Source organism: Anopheles aquasalis, chromosome 2 (assembly GCF_943734665.1).
Source record: "Anopheles aquasalis chromosome 2, idAnoAquaMG_Q_19, whole genome shotgun sequence".
Classification (NCBI taxonomy): domain Eukaryota; kingdom Metazoa; phylum Arthropoda; class Insecta; order Diptera; family Culicidae; genus Anopheles; species Anopheles aquasalis.
Window position 1 is genome coordinate 30,480,001 of NC_064877.1, and position 15,000 is coordinate 30,495,000.

The window sequence follows — 15,000 nt, forward strand, 5'->3', positions numbered from 1 at the left end:
ATGAACGTCGTCGCGCAGAAGCACAACGGGGATTCTAATTGTTTTGAGGCGGGTGTCCATATTGTAAATTAGCCAACGTTTCTAGTGGCCTCCGGTTGTTCGACATTATCACAGCCCACAGCACCCGGTGGTCCACAGCACCCGGTGGCGATGTGATGTGCAACGCGCGATAATTTCGTTACTGCTGACCTAAGTAAAAATTGTTTCACTTTCTGCGGTGGCAATTGCGTGGCTGGTGAAATCTTAACCTCGGCTCGACCTCCCATGGTTTGGTTATTGTGTTCGTGCCCCGAAGGTACCCTCAAACTGTCCTCTGCCGGCACACCATAACCGGAAGGGGGGCCACCTAGCCGTACTGGTACTGTGTACACGAATGGCGTTGCGAAAAACAGGCAACACAGAGCAGCTGGCCACGATGCATGCAGCACGGGCGCTCTGTGTGACCATTTTGCGAAGCCCTTCGCACCCATAGACGGCCAGTTCGCGGGCGTCCGTTGTGCCGGTAAAGAACGGATCAACCGAGCTCACTCGCGCTACCTCTTTATACAACTCCCGAACGCCTTGTGCGTGGCCGACATGCGTGCGAACGATGGCACTCAATGGCAATAGTGATCGGCGGTGAGAGTGGTGGCGATGCATGCCAGCAATGAGGCGTTACATAAATGATACAGCAACCAAACCAAACACGTGTAGCGCATTTTCTGCACACTGGGCAATGATGGGCCCAAGTGTGCTGGGATTGCAGTGCCAAGAGGTGTTCGTTTCTTTTTTTTTTCTCCGTGTACGCAGACACACGTTGTCGTTCGAGGAGGCTGTGCGTAGAGCTCGGATCGTTGTTTGCCGCCTCTGCCTACTACGCCAATACCAATTATTGTGTCCGCTATCTTTCGATGACTTTGTCTTTGCATAATCAGAGCCACACCGCCAAATCCTTCGCACGCAACTGGCTGATGATGATGATCTGCCGTTCAGCTATAGCATTCAGGTGGTGAGTTCAGTTTCGAGCGATGAGCCCCATGGATTCAGGTGATTGGGACTGCATCAGGAGCGGGTATTAGAATATGTGACAATTTAATAAACATCAAATCACCGATTGAATAGTGTATGGTGAGTGTCAGTTGGGAAAATTACAAATATGGATCGAAAGTGGATGCGCTTATGCAAAGCTACTAAACACACGAAACATATGGTAATGTGTCGAGATGTCGAGCATTGTTTGAAACCAAAAGTGATAACTTAAGAAAACTGTTCAACTTCTTTTAATATTGCTGATTCCACTCGATTAATATATGGACAATTTATTTTTAATTAGAGTGTACTTTTGGTTGCTCCCAACAAAATTGTCTGCAGCTGCACAACCCAAAATATGAAGCAATCAAGAAACCCATCAAATACTAACAACTATTCCTCACTCAGTAGGCTGATGTCAAAAGAAGAGAAAATTTAAACTTGAAGAAAATCGAACCAAATACGGCATACAACAGCACCTGTTTCGTAGAAAGAAGCTTGTCTGCTTAAAGATATCTCATCAACCGCACCAAAAACAAATAAAAAGGATCACCACTTACTGCAGCCAATCACAGCATGTTTCTTGCTATCCACAGCGTACGTCCTCTACTAAGCCGAGATCACTAGTATCTCGACTATCAAAAAACATGGTAATAAATTCAATTTTGAGCAGTAAATTACAAATCATTATGTTTATTGCTCCACAATAAACTGTAAATATACCGTCCTTGAACTAAGGTGGGGTGGTTTCCATGACATTTATGAATAAAAACACAAATCTGGATCTAGAAAGAAAAACCCTTAAACAATGGCAGCTAACGAAGTGGTAGGCTTGGTTTGTGGTCACAAGACAATAGAAAGCACTGTGCAAAGGAGAGTGTCTTGACGATAGGGTTGTCTTGGGCAACGCAGTACGCGCCGTTCATGAAACCGTGTGGGGGAGCACTAGCAGTTTGGTGAAGGCGGGATGGTTGCGGTCTTTTTTGGGAGATGAAGAAATGAGGTCACCCTCAGCTACCGCAGTCAGCTGATATTACTACTGGTCAGCGGGCAATTTATGAAAGTGTTCAGTGCAGCTACGCTTCAATTGCCTCGCTTGCCTTGTGCCTCCCCCCAGCAAGTGTGATCCAGCTCTCGCGAGTAACTCCAGCTCCAGTAGATCGCCTGCTCTGATCGTCGGTTACATATTCCCCCCCCCTGGTATCATTAAATCGATAGCAGTCATCGCCGTTCCGAAAAATACGGTTTTGCTACTGGCCGCCCATTCCGATCCCGATGGGAACAGCGAGATTGTGAACACACACTGCAATACCGACACTTTTCGTCATCTCCCATCATTTACGTCCCGTGAAACCCTTTCCCGGGCCCTTTAGTAAACTCACTACTAACCCACTAACTAAGCACCGCACGCAATAGCTGCCGCTTTCTCATTAGTGACTTTACCCAATTAACCTGTTGCTGAAGCCGCGAAACAGAAGAAGCTGCAGAGCAACACAGCAGCAGAGCCACATGGGAAAGTGCTGGCCGCCATCTAGTTGGCAGCATAAAATTTCCCGTTAGCTCGTTGCTAAAGCAATAGACACACCTTGACCTTGGCTAGCATAGGTCACTAAGATGTCGCAGTGTACAGCGTCGCCTGCTGATTAGTATGCGAAATACTGTATCTCTAACGGACTCCATCCGCTGGCCGCGGAGTGGCGTTGCGTCAATTTGTTGCCGAAAGTGTTGAATAATCAATCCGCTTCCCAGCGAGGTCCATTTTATCACCCCCCCTCTGGGTGCCATAAACCTCCGTCCCGAAAAGTTGCAGCGCTCAAACGAAATGGTAAAGCTGAACGGAACCTACGTGAAGTGTCGTCTCTAAGCATGAAGAAGATGTCTACCTTGATAAACGCGGCGCAGAGTAACGTAGTAGCCATTCTCTCTCGCGGACGGGACCTTTCACTTGGTTCCCGCGAAACGGCACGATTTGCTAATCAACGGACCATCGACACTTACCCATACTTTGCGAAATTGGTCCACATGCGGGTCATCTTCTGCATCACCTGCAGCTCGGGAGACGAACTGTCTAGCCGGAGGTTGAGAAACCCAAAGTGAAACAGGTAACCCAGCTCATCGCCATGGCAAGCCCCGGGCCAATTGATGCCCAGTATCCGCTTATAGATACCGAGCGCACCATCGTACCCGAACCGGTACACCCAGGTCGAGTTGGGACCATTGTGGGACGCATGTATCCGGGCGAAATCCGTTATCCCGTGCAGGAACATCACATCCGACATAAGCTACAATGTACGCGCAGATGTACGAAAGCATTAGAGTTGTGGAAACCTTAGCGAAAGAAATCTTCGTCGGCCGCCACTTACATTCATCATCTCCTGGATAGTTTCATTCGAGACGTGCCTATCGCCCAGATAGAACTGCTTCATCTTGCTCGCGAATTCACGACCCTCTTCCGATTCACGTCCCACACGCAGGTTGGTCGGAATGAGGCGCTCAAAGTCACTGTCGAGTGTTTGCAGCAAATTTGGATCCTTTCGAACACCTGCAGAAGAGAGAACAATGGAGTTGAAACAATAATCGACGGGAAGGGCGGCTAGTGGCCGAACTGAACTTACGTCTCAAGAACAGCATCGCTTCGTGCGAGTTGAACCCGACGATCATTGGAACGTGATGGTAGCGGCCACTCTTGAGCAGTTCCAGTGGTTCTTCCTGCAACAGTGGCTCCTCCCTGGACGCATCCTCTCCCGTCCAGTCCTCTAGCGACGGTACAAACGGTAACCCGATGCTTTTCCGTACATCTTCGGCCGTCAACGTCTTGAGGGCAACATCTACAATCTTCTGGGGTGGGACGCGGCGCAACTGACCCACCAGTTCGTCCGTATCGTTCGTCCGGATGCCCAACAGTTGACCGAGATGGAAGGCGCGGCTTTTCGTGTCCCGTGCGATGGCCCACGGGTTCAGGACGGAGCCACTCTGGGCGATCGCCTTATGGAACAGTCCCTTCGCCAGTGGCGAGAGTACGAGCAGCTGCACCGAAACCGAGCCAGCGGATTGACCGAAGATCGTCACATCGTTCGGATTGCCACCGAACGCGGCAATGTTCTCCTGGACCCAGCGCAAGGCCAGCACCTGATCCTTGAGTCCCGCATTGCCGGGTGCATCGCGGCCAACGCTCAGGAACCCGAGTGGCCCTAGACGGTAGTTGAACGTCACCAGTACGACACCGTTCGGGACGAGATAGTCAGGACCATACAAAAAACTATTGCCAGAGCCGAAGCTAAATGCTCCACCGTGGATAAAAAATAAAACCGGGAGTTGCGGATTATCCTGGCCGACCGGTAGTTCCGGGGAGTACACGTTCAAAAACAAACAATCCTCGTTGCCCTTGTAGTTGTCCAGTATCATGTTGCGATGGGGACAGACGGAACCCTCCTGGTTCGCACTGCGGATGCCCTTCCAGGGAGTCTCCGGGACGGGCGCCCGGAACCGTAGCTCACCGACCGGGGCCTGCCCGTACCGGATGCCCTTGAACGCGTAGAAGAAACCCGATCCGCCGCCCTTCACCTGCTGCAATCGGCCCTCCAGGGCACCGTTTTTGGTGAGAATGATGGCACGCGACTCGCGCTTGAACGAGCTGACCACATCCCGCACGAAACCCATCGTCGTACGCGGTATGATCCGCACCAGCGAGTTGATCGAGTCCGAATCGCGCGCAATGCCGGTGAACGTTTTCCAGGCCACCGTTTCCTATTTCGAGCAGGGAGGGAGAGAAAATGGAAATGTACTGACCGCTGCTTATCAACATCCGGTGTTTTGTTTTTTGTTATTGAGGGAAAAATACGATAAACCGAACCTCCCAGACAGTGTTACATCTGGAGCTGATCAACATCAGTAGGTTGGCCTTGTCAGCTACACCACACACGGTGTGGTCCCAGGTGGTTTATGCGCTAAACATCGAGCTACACTAATAGCCTTCAAAGCGACCGTTAAACCGTTTTCGAGCAAACATTCTAACCAAATTGGTTTCTAGTAGAACCACGCCATCAAAGCAGCAGCAAACCAATGGCCATCTTGATCTTAGCTCCTTTTGCGCCTGGTTGAACAGCATAGAGTCCAAGATCCATTATGGATCGGTGTGGTAGCTTCGTGTCCACGGCACTAGCAGTTGACCATACCAACTGCATCCAATACTCCCTTGTTCGGTGTTGGACTGTCGATCCGAAGGCCTACCACATCATCACCAGAAGATCCGAAGAAGCTAAGAACAACATTTTTTTTAGAAATCCGAACCAAATCCAGCAGGCCACGAGTTCAAGCGCGATCGTCACATCGCTGTTTGTGATGCCATGCGTCTACTCGGTGTACACCGGCCTAGTAAACGAAGCAGGCTAGCGATGCATAACGAACGCTGCAATTAGCCGTCGTCGCAATCTCCTTCTTCTCCTCCTCTTCCTCAGTCAGCCCAAAGAGTAAGAGTGCACTCCGGTAACCGTGGCACCGGCTAACCTTGCCATTGAGGAAGGTTTCTCAGACCCGATGACACGCTCCACGCTCTCGCCACCCTTTCTTTGGCCCGATCGTCCCGAAGGTCTACGTGATCGTTGAGACAGAATTTCTCTACTTTTTGCCGTGCATATGTGCGTGCACGTGTTTGTATGTGACCTTAAGGCCGGTGATGGCGTGGCGTGGCACTTGCTGATGCGAGGGCCATTCTTTTCCGGTTTTGCGGTCACGAGATGCGAGAGATTGTCGAAGTAAGCCATTTACCGGCACACAACCGGGATTGCCGGCCTTTTTTTGTGGTGTCATTTGCTGTTTTGTGACGCGCGGTCCCCGTTTGCTAGTTTGTGAGGCCGGTGGTGTTCCGCTAATGAGACTTTCATGTACTCACTCAATTTGACTAATGCGTACCCTCACCGCCCAACTCCACTCCGTTGATTGATGGTACGCTAGCGGCGGTGCTGCCTTTTCGGAGGACAAGGTGGAGACATACCGCATGATCATCACCCGTTGATCACCCTTTAAATGGTTCCTCCCCTTTAAAAGGCCCTAAACACGGTTGCTGCGATTGCAGTTTCACTATTCACAACGGTTGGCCGAGTAGGTCATAAAGTCACCGAAGGTCTTGATGTGCTCTCTAAAGGACAAGGTCGATTAACGGTCGAGTTGCACCAATAAACTGGGCATGATTATGTTGCGGTACGGCACCAGGGCCAAAGAAGAGATCTTAATTAGTGTTATCACCGTGAGGTGTGGTCTGCTATGTTAATCTCTCGAGCGCCACAAAGGCTAGCGCGCCGGCAAACATACGCCTGAAAGCATTCGCACCTTCATGCGTGAATGCGACTTCATTGTGCCCGGAGTTGGAGTTTGTTTGATGCAATACTGAGATGAAGGCTGCGTGAAAAATTTGTGACTAATTTTAGCTAAACGCATTTTAAATGGATTATTCACTGGTTGTTTAGTTAAGTTTTCCCAAAAAAAATAACGAAGCTAGCTCACTTTCGCGTCCTCCTAAACGAAAGGCCTTCTACGAGGGCAACGAACATGAAACGTTTACAAAAGACATCAACAAGCGATAAAGTGACGAACCTGGAAGAGCTGCTCTAACTTACCTTCAATTTGTTCGACAACTGGCCGGCACTAGCGATTGCTTCGCCAAACGTGGACGGTGGCAGGGCATAGCTGGAGTGCACTCCGATGGCGGCCAGTGACAGGATGAGCAGACGGATCGCGTACATTTTCGCACAGCCTTTTTGGCCACTACTTACAAACTTGAACCACTATTTCACACGCGAACACACTCTCCTCCGGAAGCTGAGTTGGTTGACCCACCGTATGCGCTTGGATTCTTACTTAAACAGCTTCGCAACCGGCACTATATAGAAGCAACAAGAGGACAAATAAACAGGGGAAATGAGAAAACAAAACCAAACTCCAATGTTTATGACGGAATTGCAACTATACTATCCCCCAAAATCTTTGGTAAAAAAAATAATAAACGATGAATCGCGGAGCGGAGTGCGTGATAGGCAATACCGACGAAATTGAAGGCCCTCTGGCTCGACTGCATGAGCACACCGACATCCGACCGCGAGGGACGACCACGAGGATGGAAGGTGCAGACACTTCTTTGGTGTCGTCTCTTCCTAGCCTGCTTCTCTCACTGTGCAACGAGGGGGGTGGTGGAATGAGCAAAGGGAAAGGAAAACCTTGAAGATATCCGCAATTTCGTCGTCGGGCACGTCCTCTTCTTCGCCACCGGTCGCGCCCGAGATGCATTATGTTACGCGATCTTGGCACCCGGAACGCGCACCGTACACCCGCTCGACGCCCAACAAACAAACGTGCTGTTGCTTGTGTTGCTGACTGTCGCGCGTTTCCACAACATCGGACAGGCCTACTTCTTCACTACTGCTGCTAACGCACTCGCTAGTGATGATGTCTTCAGCATCATCAGTGTCTCCTTCCGAATGTCCCACATGCCATGACGCCACTCGGAGTAGTATCAGAATGTGCCACGATATGGATCACTTCATGTGGCGCCGGTCCAGGGCCGCGTGGTTGCGGTTTCGCTGGTAAACAAATTGATTATTTGCATGTTTACGCTATCGTCGTAACTCGTTTCGCCAGTTGGCGGTCGGTAGCTTGGCAACACCAGCACCAGCAGCAGCATCGCACAATCTGGACCTCCTGCGATCTCATTTTTCCCGCGACTTTGTTACCTCACCGTTGGCACATATGGGGCCAGATATATTCCGCTATTGCCGGTGACCCAGAGCGGGAATCTAGACACTAACACACATCTTACATTTTCTTTAATTCAAAAGACCCACCGTGGGTTTGAACTGAACCATTTACAACACCCTAAATGCAAATGCTATTGTTCTGCTAGTCGCATAAAATATGGATAGTTCGTTAACATTGACCTGAATGCGAACCCCGTTTTCTTTCGCAAGGAGTCCCCGTGCGAAGATCGACCTTTCTCTCGATAACCAACCGGTCAAACACTCACACCGAATGGCGGTGGGGTATCCTCTGAACGGGTTCCACCGAAATCGCCCCGCTGTGAGTCAGGGTACAGGATTAGACTGGGCACACCATTGAAACAACCGTCCGAACGCGCCTGATGCTGAACTGAAACTGAAAGCTGCGGATTGCTTCCGCGCTGTAGCGTGCGCCGAACGAGCCTAGGAGCGTGCGAGTTCGCGCCACGAAAGCATCACCCCCACCGAAAGCAACGGTCGTGGCCCCAGTAGTGGCGAACCTTGTGCGGTGTGCCAACCGTTTACCGTTGCATAATGGCAGCCCGTGTTGCCCGGGAGAGGAAAGGGTATGCGTGTCTTCTGGCCAAACGCGAGCCCCTGCCCCTTCCCTCTCCATTTCCCAGGTGTCTGAGATTCTATCGAAACTGCAGCACGAGGAGCAGGAAAAGGCCGCTCGACAGTGTTCCTATCATGATAAGAAATAAATTCCGGAGAAGATATCATTGGAATTTGTATGAAATGCCAGTCCTTCTCATGTGTTTCTTTCACTGCTTCAAAAGGAAGAGGACGAAAAAGAATTAGGGCAAAGACCCCTTTCCAAAAAAAAAACAAAACCTGACCAGTAGCGAATAGTTCGAAGAGTGAAACCATGAATGAAACAAGACATACCACCTTCCTTCGACTAGAAGCGCGACTTGTTAATCGAACGGAGGAGTGCTACGAGAAAGGCAGACAGCACAAAAAAGGGAACGGCATTCAGATAGAACTGGTTTTTAATTTTTTGGGTCGATTCGGCCACTGCATCCAGCACCTCTCACCCTTCCCTTATCACCAATTCGTGATAGTGCAACCGTTGTTTCATCTGGAGCTTGCTCCTTTTGTTCCTTGCTTGCCTGGACGCTGGTCACTTGGATTGCACTTGCTTTCGGATGTTGCACATGAATCTGTAAAAGCGGTATCGGTAACCCATGGTTTCGCGCTGCTGCTGCTTCATACCATCATTCCAAGGCAACGGCATCGAAACAGGCAATGAGAGAGAGGAGAGGAAAGGTTTAGAAAAGAATGTTATTAATTTTACTAGTAAATAGGTTTTATCATTGGTCCCGGGTGCCCGTGCGCGCGCGCCGCGCTTCTCGTTAGTGACCTTTTCACACGCATTAGCAAGCGTACGCAAAACACGCATCCCGCCGGAGAAGTAGCGAACGAATGGCGCAAAAGGATGAGAATGTTGATGATAATGCTGCTGAGCCGGTTTAGTAGTTTTTCTCCTTCTTTCCAGAGCGAACTTCGTCTCCCTACTACTCTACTACTCACACGAGCACGTGCGCCGCGTGCGCATTCGTAAGAAAATCGATTGCGAAGAGATCCGCGTGCCGTTGCCGTGACGACAGTGAACGACGACGACGACGACCACACCTGTTGTGCAGCGCCAGTGTTGACCACGCTGAGTAATTTTGCATCATTTTTGTTTTATTATACTATTTCGCACAAAAAAAAAGTTGATTCTTTCTGTAGATTGTGTTTGTGGGGAGCGGTAGGGATGATTTTCGGGAGGGTGGGGTTCTGTGTCTGGGCTGATTGGCAGCCGTGCACTCATGATATCGTGCACTTCTAAACTGCTGCAACAGTTTGGGATCTGGGATTCGGGTTTTACTTTCGTCATTGGACGTCTGTTCACTGTTTCGGGATCTCTGTTATGCATTTCCATGCCATGAGAGTGTTTCATGGATGAGTTCGATTGTTTTGTTTTTAGTTCCACATTTTAAACCACATTATTAGAAGAATTAGAATATCGTCTAAACGCTTTACTTAGTTCTTAGCGAGTAGCCGGCAGTAAGAAGTTGGCTTACACCAGCGCAGCACTTTGACATGGGGTCACACGGTTTTCCGATTCCGAATGGCGCTGTGGCGTTCTAGCAAAGAAGGATGATGTTGGTTGATAACAACTTTCCAGCGAATGAGTGCAATTTAATGAATAGGAAAGGGCCGCTGCCGACGTTGTGTGTAGTGAGAATTCGATCGAATAACGGGGTACGGTTAGAATGCAGGGGTGAAGCTCCTCGTGAACGCGATGTGAGCTCACGATGGTTGGGAAAAGCTTATTTATCGAGAACGAAACGAGTTCGCTTCAAGGTCCGTATGATTTTTACAATCTCTAAGTGGTTGGTGGTGAAGATAATGCAATTTGGATTGAATTCATATGTCTCGCCCGTGCCTTCTTCCGACAAGGTAGCGTTTTCTATCCCGTTCACTCCTCCTCTCTTTCTTTCTCTCTCGCTGGTGATTCCTGTCGACCTAAATGTGCCTTACTTGAACAAACGTGTTCGTTTCTAGTTACTTGACCCCTACCGATGGATATGAGAAAGGATGCAAACATTCTCAAAACTAATTACAACGCAACGGGCGGAGAGATGCACGTGCGCGAACAACAATGTTGCTGTTGTACGCACGATGTCCGCGTTGCCGAAGAACCGTCACAATCTATCGAGAGAGGGCGGAAGATTGAGGGGATGGTTGTGGTGGAATGGGAGGTTGGAGGAAGAGGAGGAGAAGGAGGAGGATTGAATTTAAGAAGGGCGAAGGATTAGACTGCCTTCCCTTTTTTTTTTTTGGCACTCAAAACCTTCGGCCAGAGGATGGTGGCGGAGGTCCGTAACCGGACTCCGAGCTGCGGTAGGGAGGCACAGCGGCAGTGGCCGCCGGTGAGCTGTCGGAAGTGCAACGGGAAAGTGTACTGGTCAGCCAATGGCGCGGTGACGGGCGGAGAGACGACATGCCGTACTGCTTACCGGTATCCCGATGAGCCACCACCCATCGCAGGATAGGATTGACTATAATCTGTGCTTGGGCCCGCGGCACCACCATCGACCGGTGCTTGCGAATAGCCACCACCGTAAGAGCTGTTAGGTGTCAAGGAAAGAAAGAGAGAGAGGAAACAATTAAACAATGATGATGGAGCTCGAACTCCGCGCGGGACTCACTAGCTATCTGCCGCGGAAGTGGACGAAGATGGCCACCGTTGGTAGCTCGTTGATCCTTGGCTGGTATCGTAGCCATAGCCGCTGCTGTAACTATCATAGCCCGAGTAACCATCGTAAGAGCTACCGTACGCCGCTCTGCTTTGATCGGCTGGGTATGAGGGGAGCGTGAAACCGCGACGATCTTCGCTGCTCGAGTGACGCGTACTGCCATAGCCTCCTCCGTTGCTCGTGTACCCGTAACCGTACGCACTGCTCGAGGAACTGTATCCCACATCATTCCTACGGTGAGAAAAATAGGTGAAAAACAGGTGGACGCCGAACATGGCAAGGAGGGGTCGCTTACCTGTAGGAACCGCCCTCGTAGCGGCTGCCGGTGCCGTAGCTTGCGCGAGGCCCATAACCTGCAACTGCACCGCCGGCGCCGCCGGCTCCACCTCCTCCTGGTGTCGCTCGAGTTGCTCCGTAAGAACCGTACGGTTGACTTCGCATTCCACCGCGCGAACCCCGCATCGGACCGGCACCGACGCGCCCGCGCGCACTGTCCATCCCGCCGACGCCACCGGGCGGCCTCTCGCGTACACGGCCCCGCTCGACCACGATTGTGACGCCCTTGAACGTCGTGTTGTGGAGCGCCTGGATTGCGCTCTCGGCCATGTCCTGGTTCTGCATGTGCACGAACGCGCATCGGTTCATGACGTCGCACTCCGTCACGACGCCATAGTTTTCAAACAATCTTCGCACCTCCTCCGGCTTGGTCGCTGGTGGCAGGCTGCCGACGAACACCTTCGTTCTCTGCTTGCGATCCGAGCGTCAGGAGCGACGGCGAGTTTGAATGAGCGGGTGAAGCCGGGAAAGCAAACATTGGGACGAAAAAACCACTCGTTAGCATCTTTTTCACGGCCGTGTGGTGCGGTTACCGGAAACAGTTACCGCCTCTTCTCGCCGCCTCGCCGCAAACAACCACAACAACCCTTACCGGAATCATCTCATGCGACCTTCTGGTGGCGGTTGCGGCTTACTGCTACACTAAGCTAAGGCTTACGATGGTAAACTTAAATAAAAAGATAACTGAACAGAATCAGGATGGTGGGAATAAACCAAAATATTTTGCTCGCTCTCTCGCCAGGTTCCGCCAATGGCGTCCGAATTCCTTTTTCCCAAAATTTCACCTTTTTTGATGACCGCTTGACAGCTCGGACTCGTTGCAGCCGCCGTGGTCACCGTGGCCGCCCGAGCCGCCGGCAAGTTGCTCTGATCCGAGACCCTGTCAGCAAGGTGTTGCTTATCTTCTGATGAAACTACAAATCAATTTATTATTTATCAATTATTTACACGTTCTGCATCTTATGACGATTTCTTCATTTCGTTTAAATCATTTGACTTTGATTGGACTCTAGTACATGGCCGTCGCAAGAACCTTGCCAGAATTGAATGATTCAATGCATTTCGCGACATTATTTCGTGTACAGCAAGGACACGCAGAGGATTGAAAAAATGGTACTTTTTCAAAAATATTTATAAGTTTAAAATAAAAAAAATATTCCTCCTCATCCTCCTGACGGTGAAGGACTCGAGTGATGGTGAGAGCAGCGGCGGCCGTGGACCGGTGAAACAGTTCCAGGAACGGCATAATTTTGGCGCACAAATTTGGATTCTTTGGACTTTGCCGGATCTCATTTGTCTTCAACTGCCTCCCATTACAGAAAAAGGAATTCAGAAGCAAAGCGACGACCCTACTTATGCTAAATCGGGCTTGCTGTTTGATACGCACTTCGATCATGGTAAGATCATCGGTATTCCAGCATGTTATCTACAAAACTGGATAGTTTGGTGAATTTTTCCCGTTTTCTTACAGGAATCTAAATCCCCGTACTTCTCTCCGAAGAAGACTCGCAATTTTGCGAAGCAACAGGGTCTAAGTTTGCTCCAGAAGGTAACTCGCGCCACAAAGGGTGCGGAAGAGAAACAGGCCAAACCGAAGACTGCACCACGTGCGACAAAAGCGAAAAAAGAACCACAATCGGAAGCCGTAGCAGAGAAAGTAGAGCCTGGCAAAGGGCGTAAGCGAAACATTCGCACTGAATCGGCTCCCGTTAAGACGCCAGACGTTCAAATCAAGGTGGAACCAGTTGCTGAGGAAGAGCTTGAACTTGTTGGCTCTACAGTAAATGAGACAACACCGCGCAAGGCGGAACCGATCGAGGATGGGTCACCTGTTAAGGGGCAAGTAGAGGATGATGTAGGATCTGGTTCACCGGGAGTTCTGGATGCGAAAAAGAAATCACTGACGGATACGGAAGTGATCAAAGTAGAGCCTGGCAAAGGGCGCAAGCGAAACAATCGTACCGAATCGGCGGCCGTTGCGATGACCGATGTTAAGATCAAGGTGGAACCAGTTGTTGAGGAAGAGCTTGAACTAGTGCGCCCTACAGTAAACGAGAAAACGCCAATCAAGCAAGAACCATTCGGAGACGGGTCACCTGTCAAGAGGCAACTAGAAGATACTCTCGCTTCACCGGGAGTACCGGAGAAGGAAGTTAAATGGGAACCAGTCAACTGGTATCAGATGTTGGAAAATATCCGACAAATGCGCAAAGACAATCCGGCTCCGGTCGACACGATGGGATGCGATCAGTTCGCACAAGACACGGATAACTTGATTCCGGCGCGCGAGAAGCGATTCCATTGCCTGGTATCGCTGATGCTGTCCGCCCAAACGAAGGACACCGTGAACCATGAATGCATGATGCGCTTGAAAAAGCACGGATTGACTCCCGAATCGATCGTCAACACCGATGCCGGTGTGTTGGAAAAACTGATCTACCCGGTCAGCTTCTACAAGGTAAGATCGTACAATCGCATACACATTTGCATCGTGGGCCTTTTTATTACTCGTAACGTGTGCCAATGAACAAAAAGAGGCAATCAATAAGGGGGGGAAACACGGAATTATTGCAACTGCGGCTGGGAAAAACCTAAGAGTTACACGCTCTGTCCCTTTTTCGCCAGCATTTCTGTAGCAATTTTCTCTAAATCGTCGAGACTAAGTAGGCGCAACTTTTGTTCAAAATCATCCATAAATTTAGCCGTCAGTTGCTGCGATTGCTCTTCCTGGAGGAACCGTTTAAAGTGCCGATAGACCACGTCTCGCAGGGGGTCCGGTTTTTTAACGACGAGTGTTAGTTTAGTGCCATCCGCAATGTTGCCGTACGATGCGACCGTCTTTTCGTCCGATAGTGCTTTTCCGATGAGGAGCAGCTTCTGGTATTCGACGGGGATTGTACTTTTCTTCTCGATTTCTTCCTTTATCTGTTGTATCGTAGAGTCTGGCGTGGTCTAGCGTGGACGGACGTATGCAAAAAGGGAGAAAGATTAAGATGCTGTGTCGATACACTGGGCCGGAGCCGGGGCCAGGGCCAGGGCCGACCGTTCGTGCTCCCCCACACCATATCCCTTACCTCAACAATGTATTCTTCGCCTTTTAATATTTTAATCGTAAGCTTCATTTTACACGGCCACGGCAGAATTTGCCTCGATCACTGTTTAGTTTTCGATTGTTTTCGTTCCGCGAATTTTGGTGGACGAGTGACAGCCAGGGATTGGAGATAGTTTAAACGCACCGGTCGATGGATCGATTGTAGAATATTTTTTTAAAATAATTAGAAACTGAAACCGTTTTCGTATCACCTTTCCAGAACAAAACCAAATACATCAAACAAGCGTCACAGATCCTGCTGGACCAGCACGGCGGAGATATTCCGGATAGCATCGAGGGACTGCTCAAGCTGCCCGGTGTGGGCAAGAAGATGGCCCACCTGTGCATGGGCTCCGCCTGGAACGTCGTTACCGGTATCGGTGTCGATACCCACGTACATCGTATCTCCAACTGGCTCAAGTGGGTGCCGAAAGAAACGAAAACGCCGGAAGATACGCGCCAGGCGCTCGAGAAATGGCTTCCCTTTGAGCTGTGGGAAGAGGTGAACCATCTAATGGTGGGCTTTGGGCAGACGATTTGCACCTCCACT

General features: G+C 50.2%; 4 protein-coding genes across 5 annotated transcripts in view; 1 reads left to right on the plus strand and 3 right to left on the minus strand.

The window, feature by feature from the left end:
- Window positions 1–8,134, minus strand: part of LOC126578443 (juvenile hormone esterase) — a 9,005-nt gene extending 871 nt beyond the window's left edge. Inside the window, exons 1-5 of the mRNA XM_050241011.1 lie at window positions 8,024–8,134; window positions 6,624–6,886; window positions 3,624–4,755; window positions 3,372–3,550; window positions 3,007–3,290 (exon numbers count right to left, since the gene is read on the minus strand). Of these exons, the coding sequence (XP_050096968.1) occupies window positions 3,007–3,290; window positions 3,372–3,550; window positions 3,624–4,755; window positions 6,624–6,749 (1,721 nt within the window). The 5' untranslated portion in view covers window positions 6,750–6,886; window positions 8,024–8,134. The remainder of the gene's footprint in view (window positions 1–3,006; window positions 3,291–3,371; window positions 3,551–3,623; window positions 4,756–6,623; window positions 6,887–8,023) is intronic.
- A 907-nt stretch (window positions 8,135–9,041) lies between these two features.
- On the minus strand, window positions 9,042–12,160 carry LOC126570190 (RNA-binding protein 4.1). Of its 2 annotated transcripts, none has more exons than XM_050227768.1 (5): window positions 11,952–12,160; window positions 11,319–11,767; window positions 10,976–11,254; window positions 10,784–10,894; window positions 9,042–10,701 (listed from the first exon to the last, which is right to left on the minus strand). In XM_050227768.1, the coding sequence occupies exons 1-5, from the start codon at window positions 11,958–11,960 to the stop codon at window positions 10,611–10,613; spliced, it is 939 nt and encodes a 312-aa protein (XP_050083725.1). In that variant the 5' UTR covers window positions 11,961–12,160; the 3' UTR covers window positions 9,042–10,610. The 2 variants fall into 2 exon arrangements, with proteins under 2 accessions (XP_050083725.1, XP_050083724.1); XM_050227767.1 differs by having other exon boundaries at window positions 11,319–11,770.
- Window positions 12,161–12,590: 430 nt separating this feature from the next.
- LOC126572806 (uncharacterized) overlaps window positions 12,591–15,000 on the plus strand; it is a 2,661-nt gene continuing 251 nt past the window's right edge. Inside the window, exons 1-3 of the mRNA XM_050232455.1 lie at window positions 12,591–12,756; window positions 12,831–13,817; window positions 14,671–15,000. The exon at window positions 14,671–15,000 is cut by the window's right edge and continues 251 nt beyond it. Of these exons, the coding sequence (XP_050088412.1) occupies window positions 12,715–12,756; window positions 12,831–13,817; window positions 14,671–15,000 (1,359 nt within the window). The 5' untranslated portion in view covers window positions 12,591–12,714. The remainder of the gene's footprint in view (window positions 12,757–12,830; window positions 13,818–14,670) is intronic.
- Window positions 13,837–14,553, minus strand: LOC126572809 (uncharacterized). Its single transcript, XM_050232459.1, has 2 exons — window positions 14,434–14,553; window positions 13,837–14,311 (listed from the first exon to the last, which is right to left on the minus strand). Exons 1-2 carry the CDS (start codon window positions 14,479–14,481, stop codon window positions 13,958–13,960), a joined length of 402 nt encoding a protein of 133 aa, XP_050088416.1. The 5' UTR covers window positions 14,482–14,553; the 3' UTR covers window positions 13,837–13,957.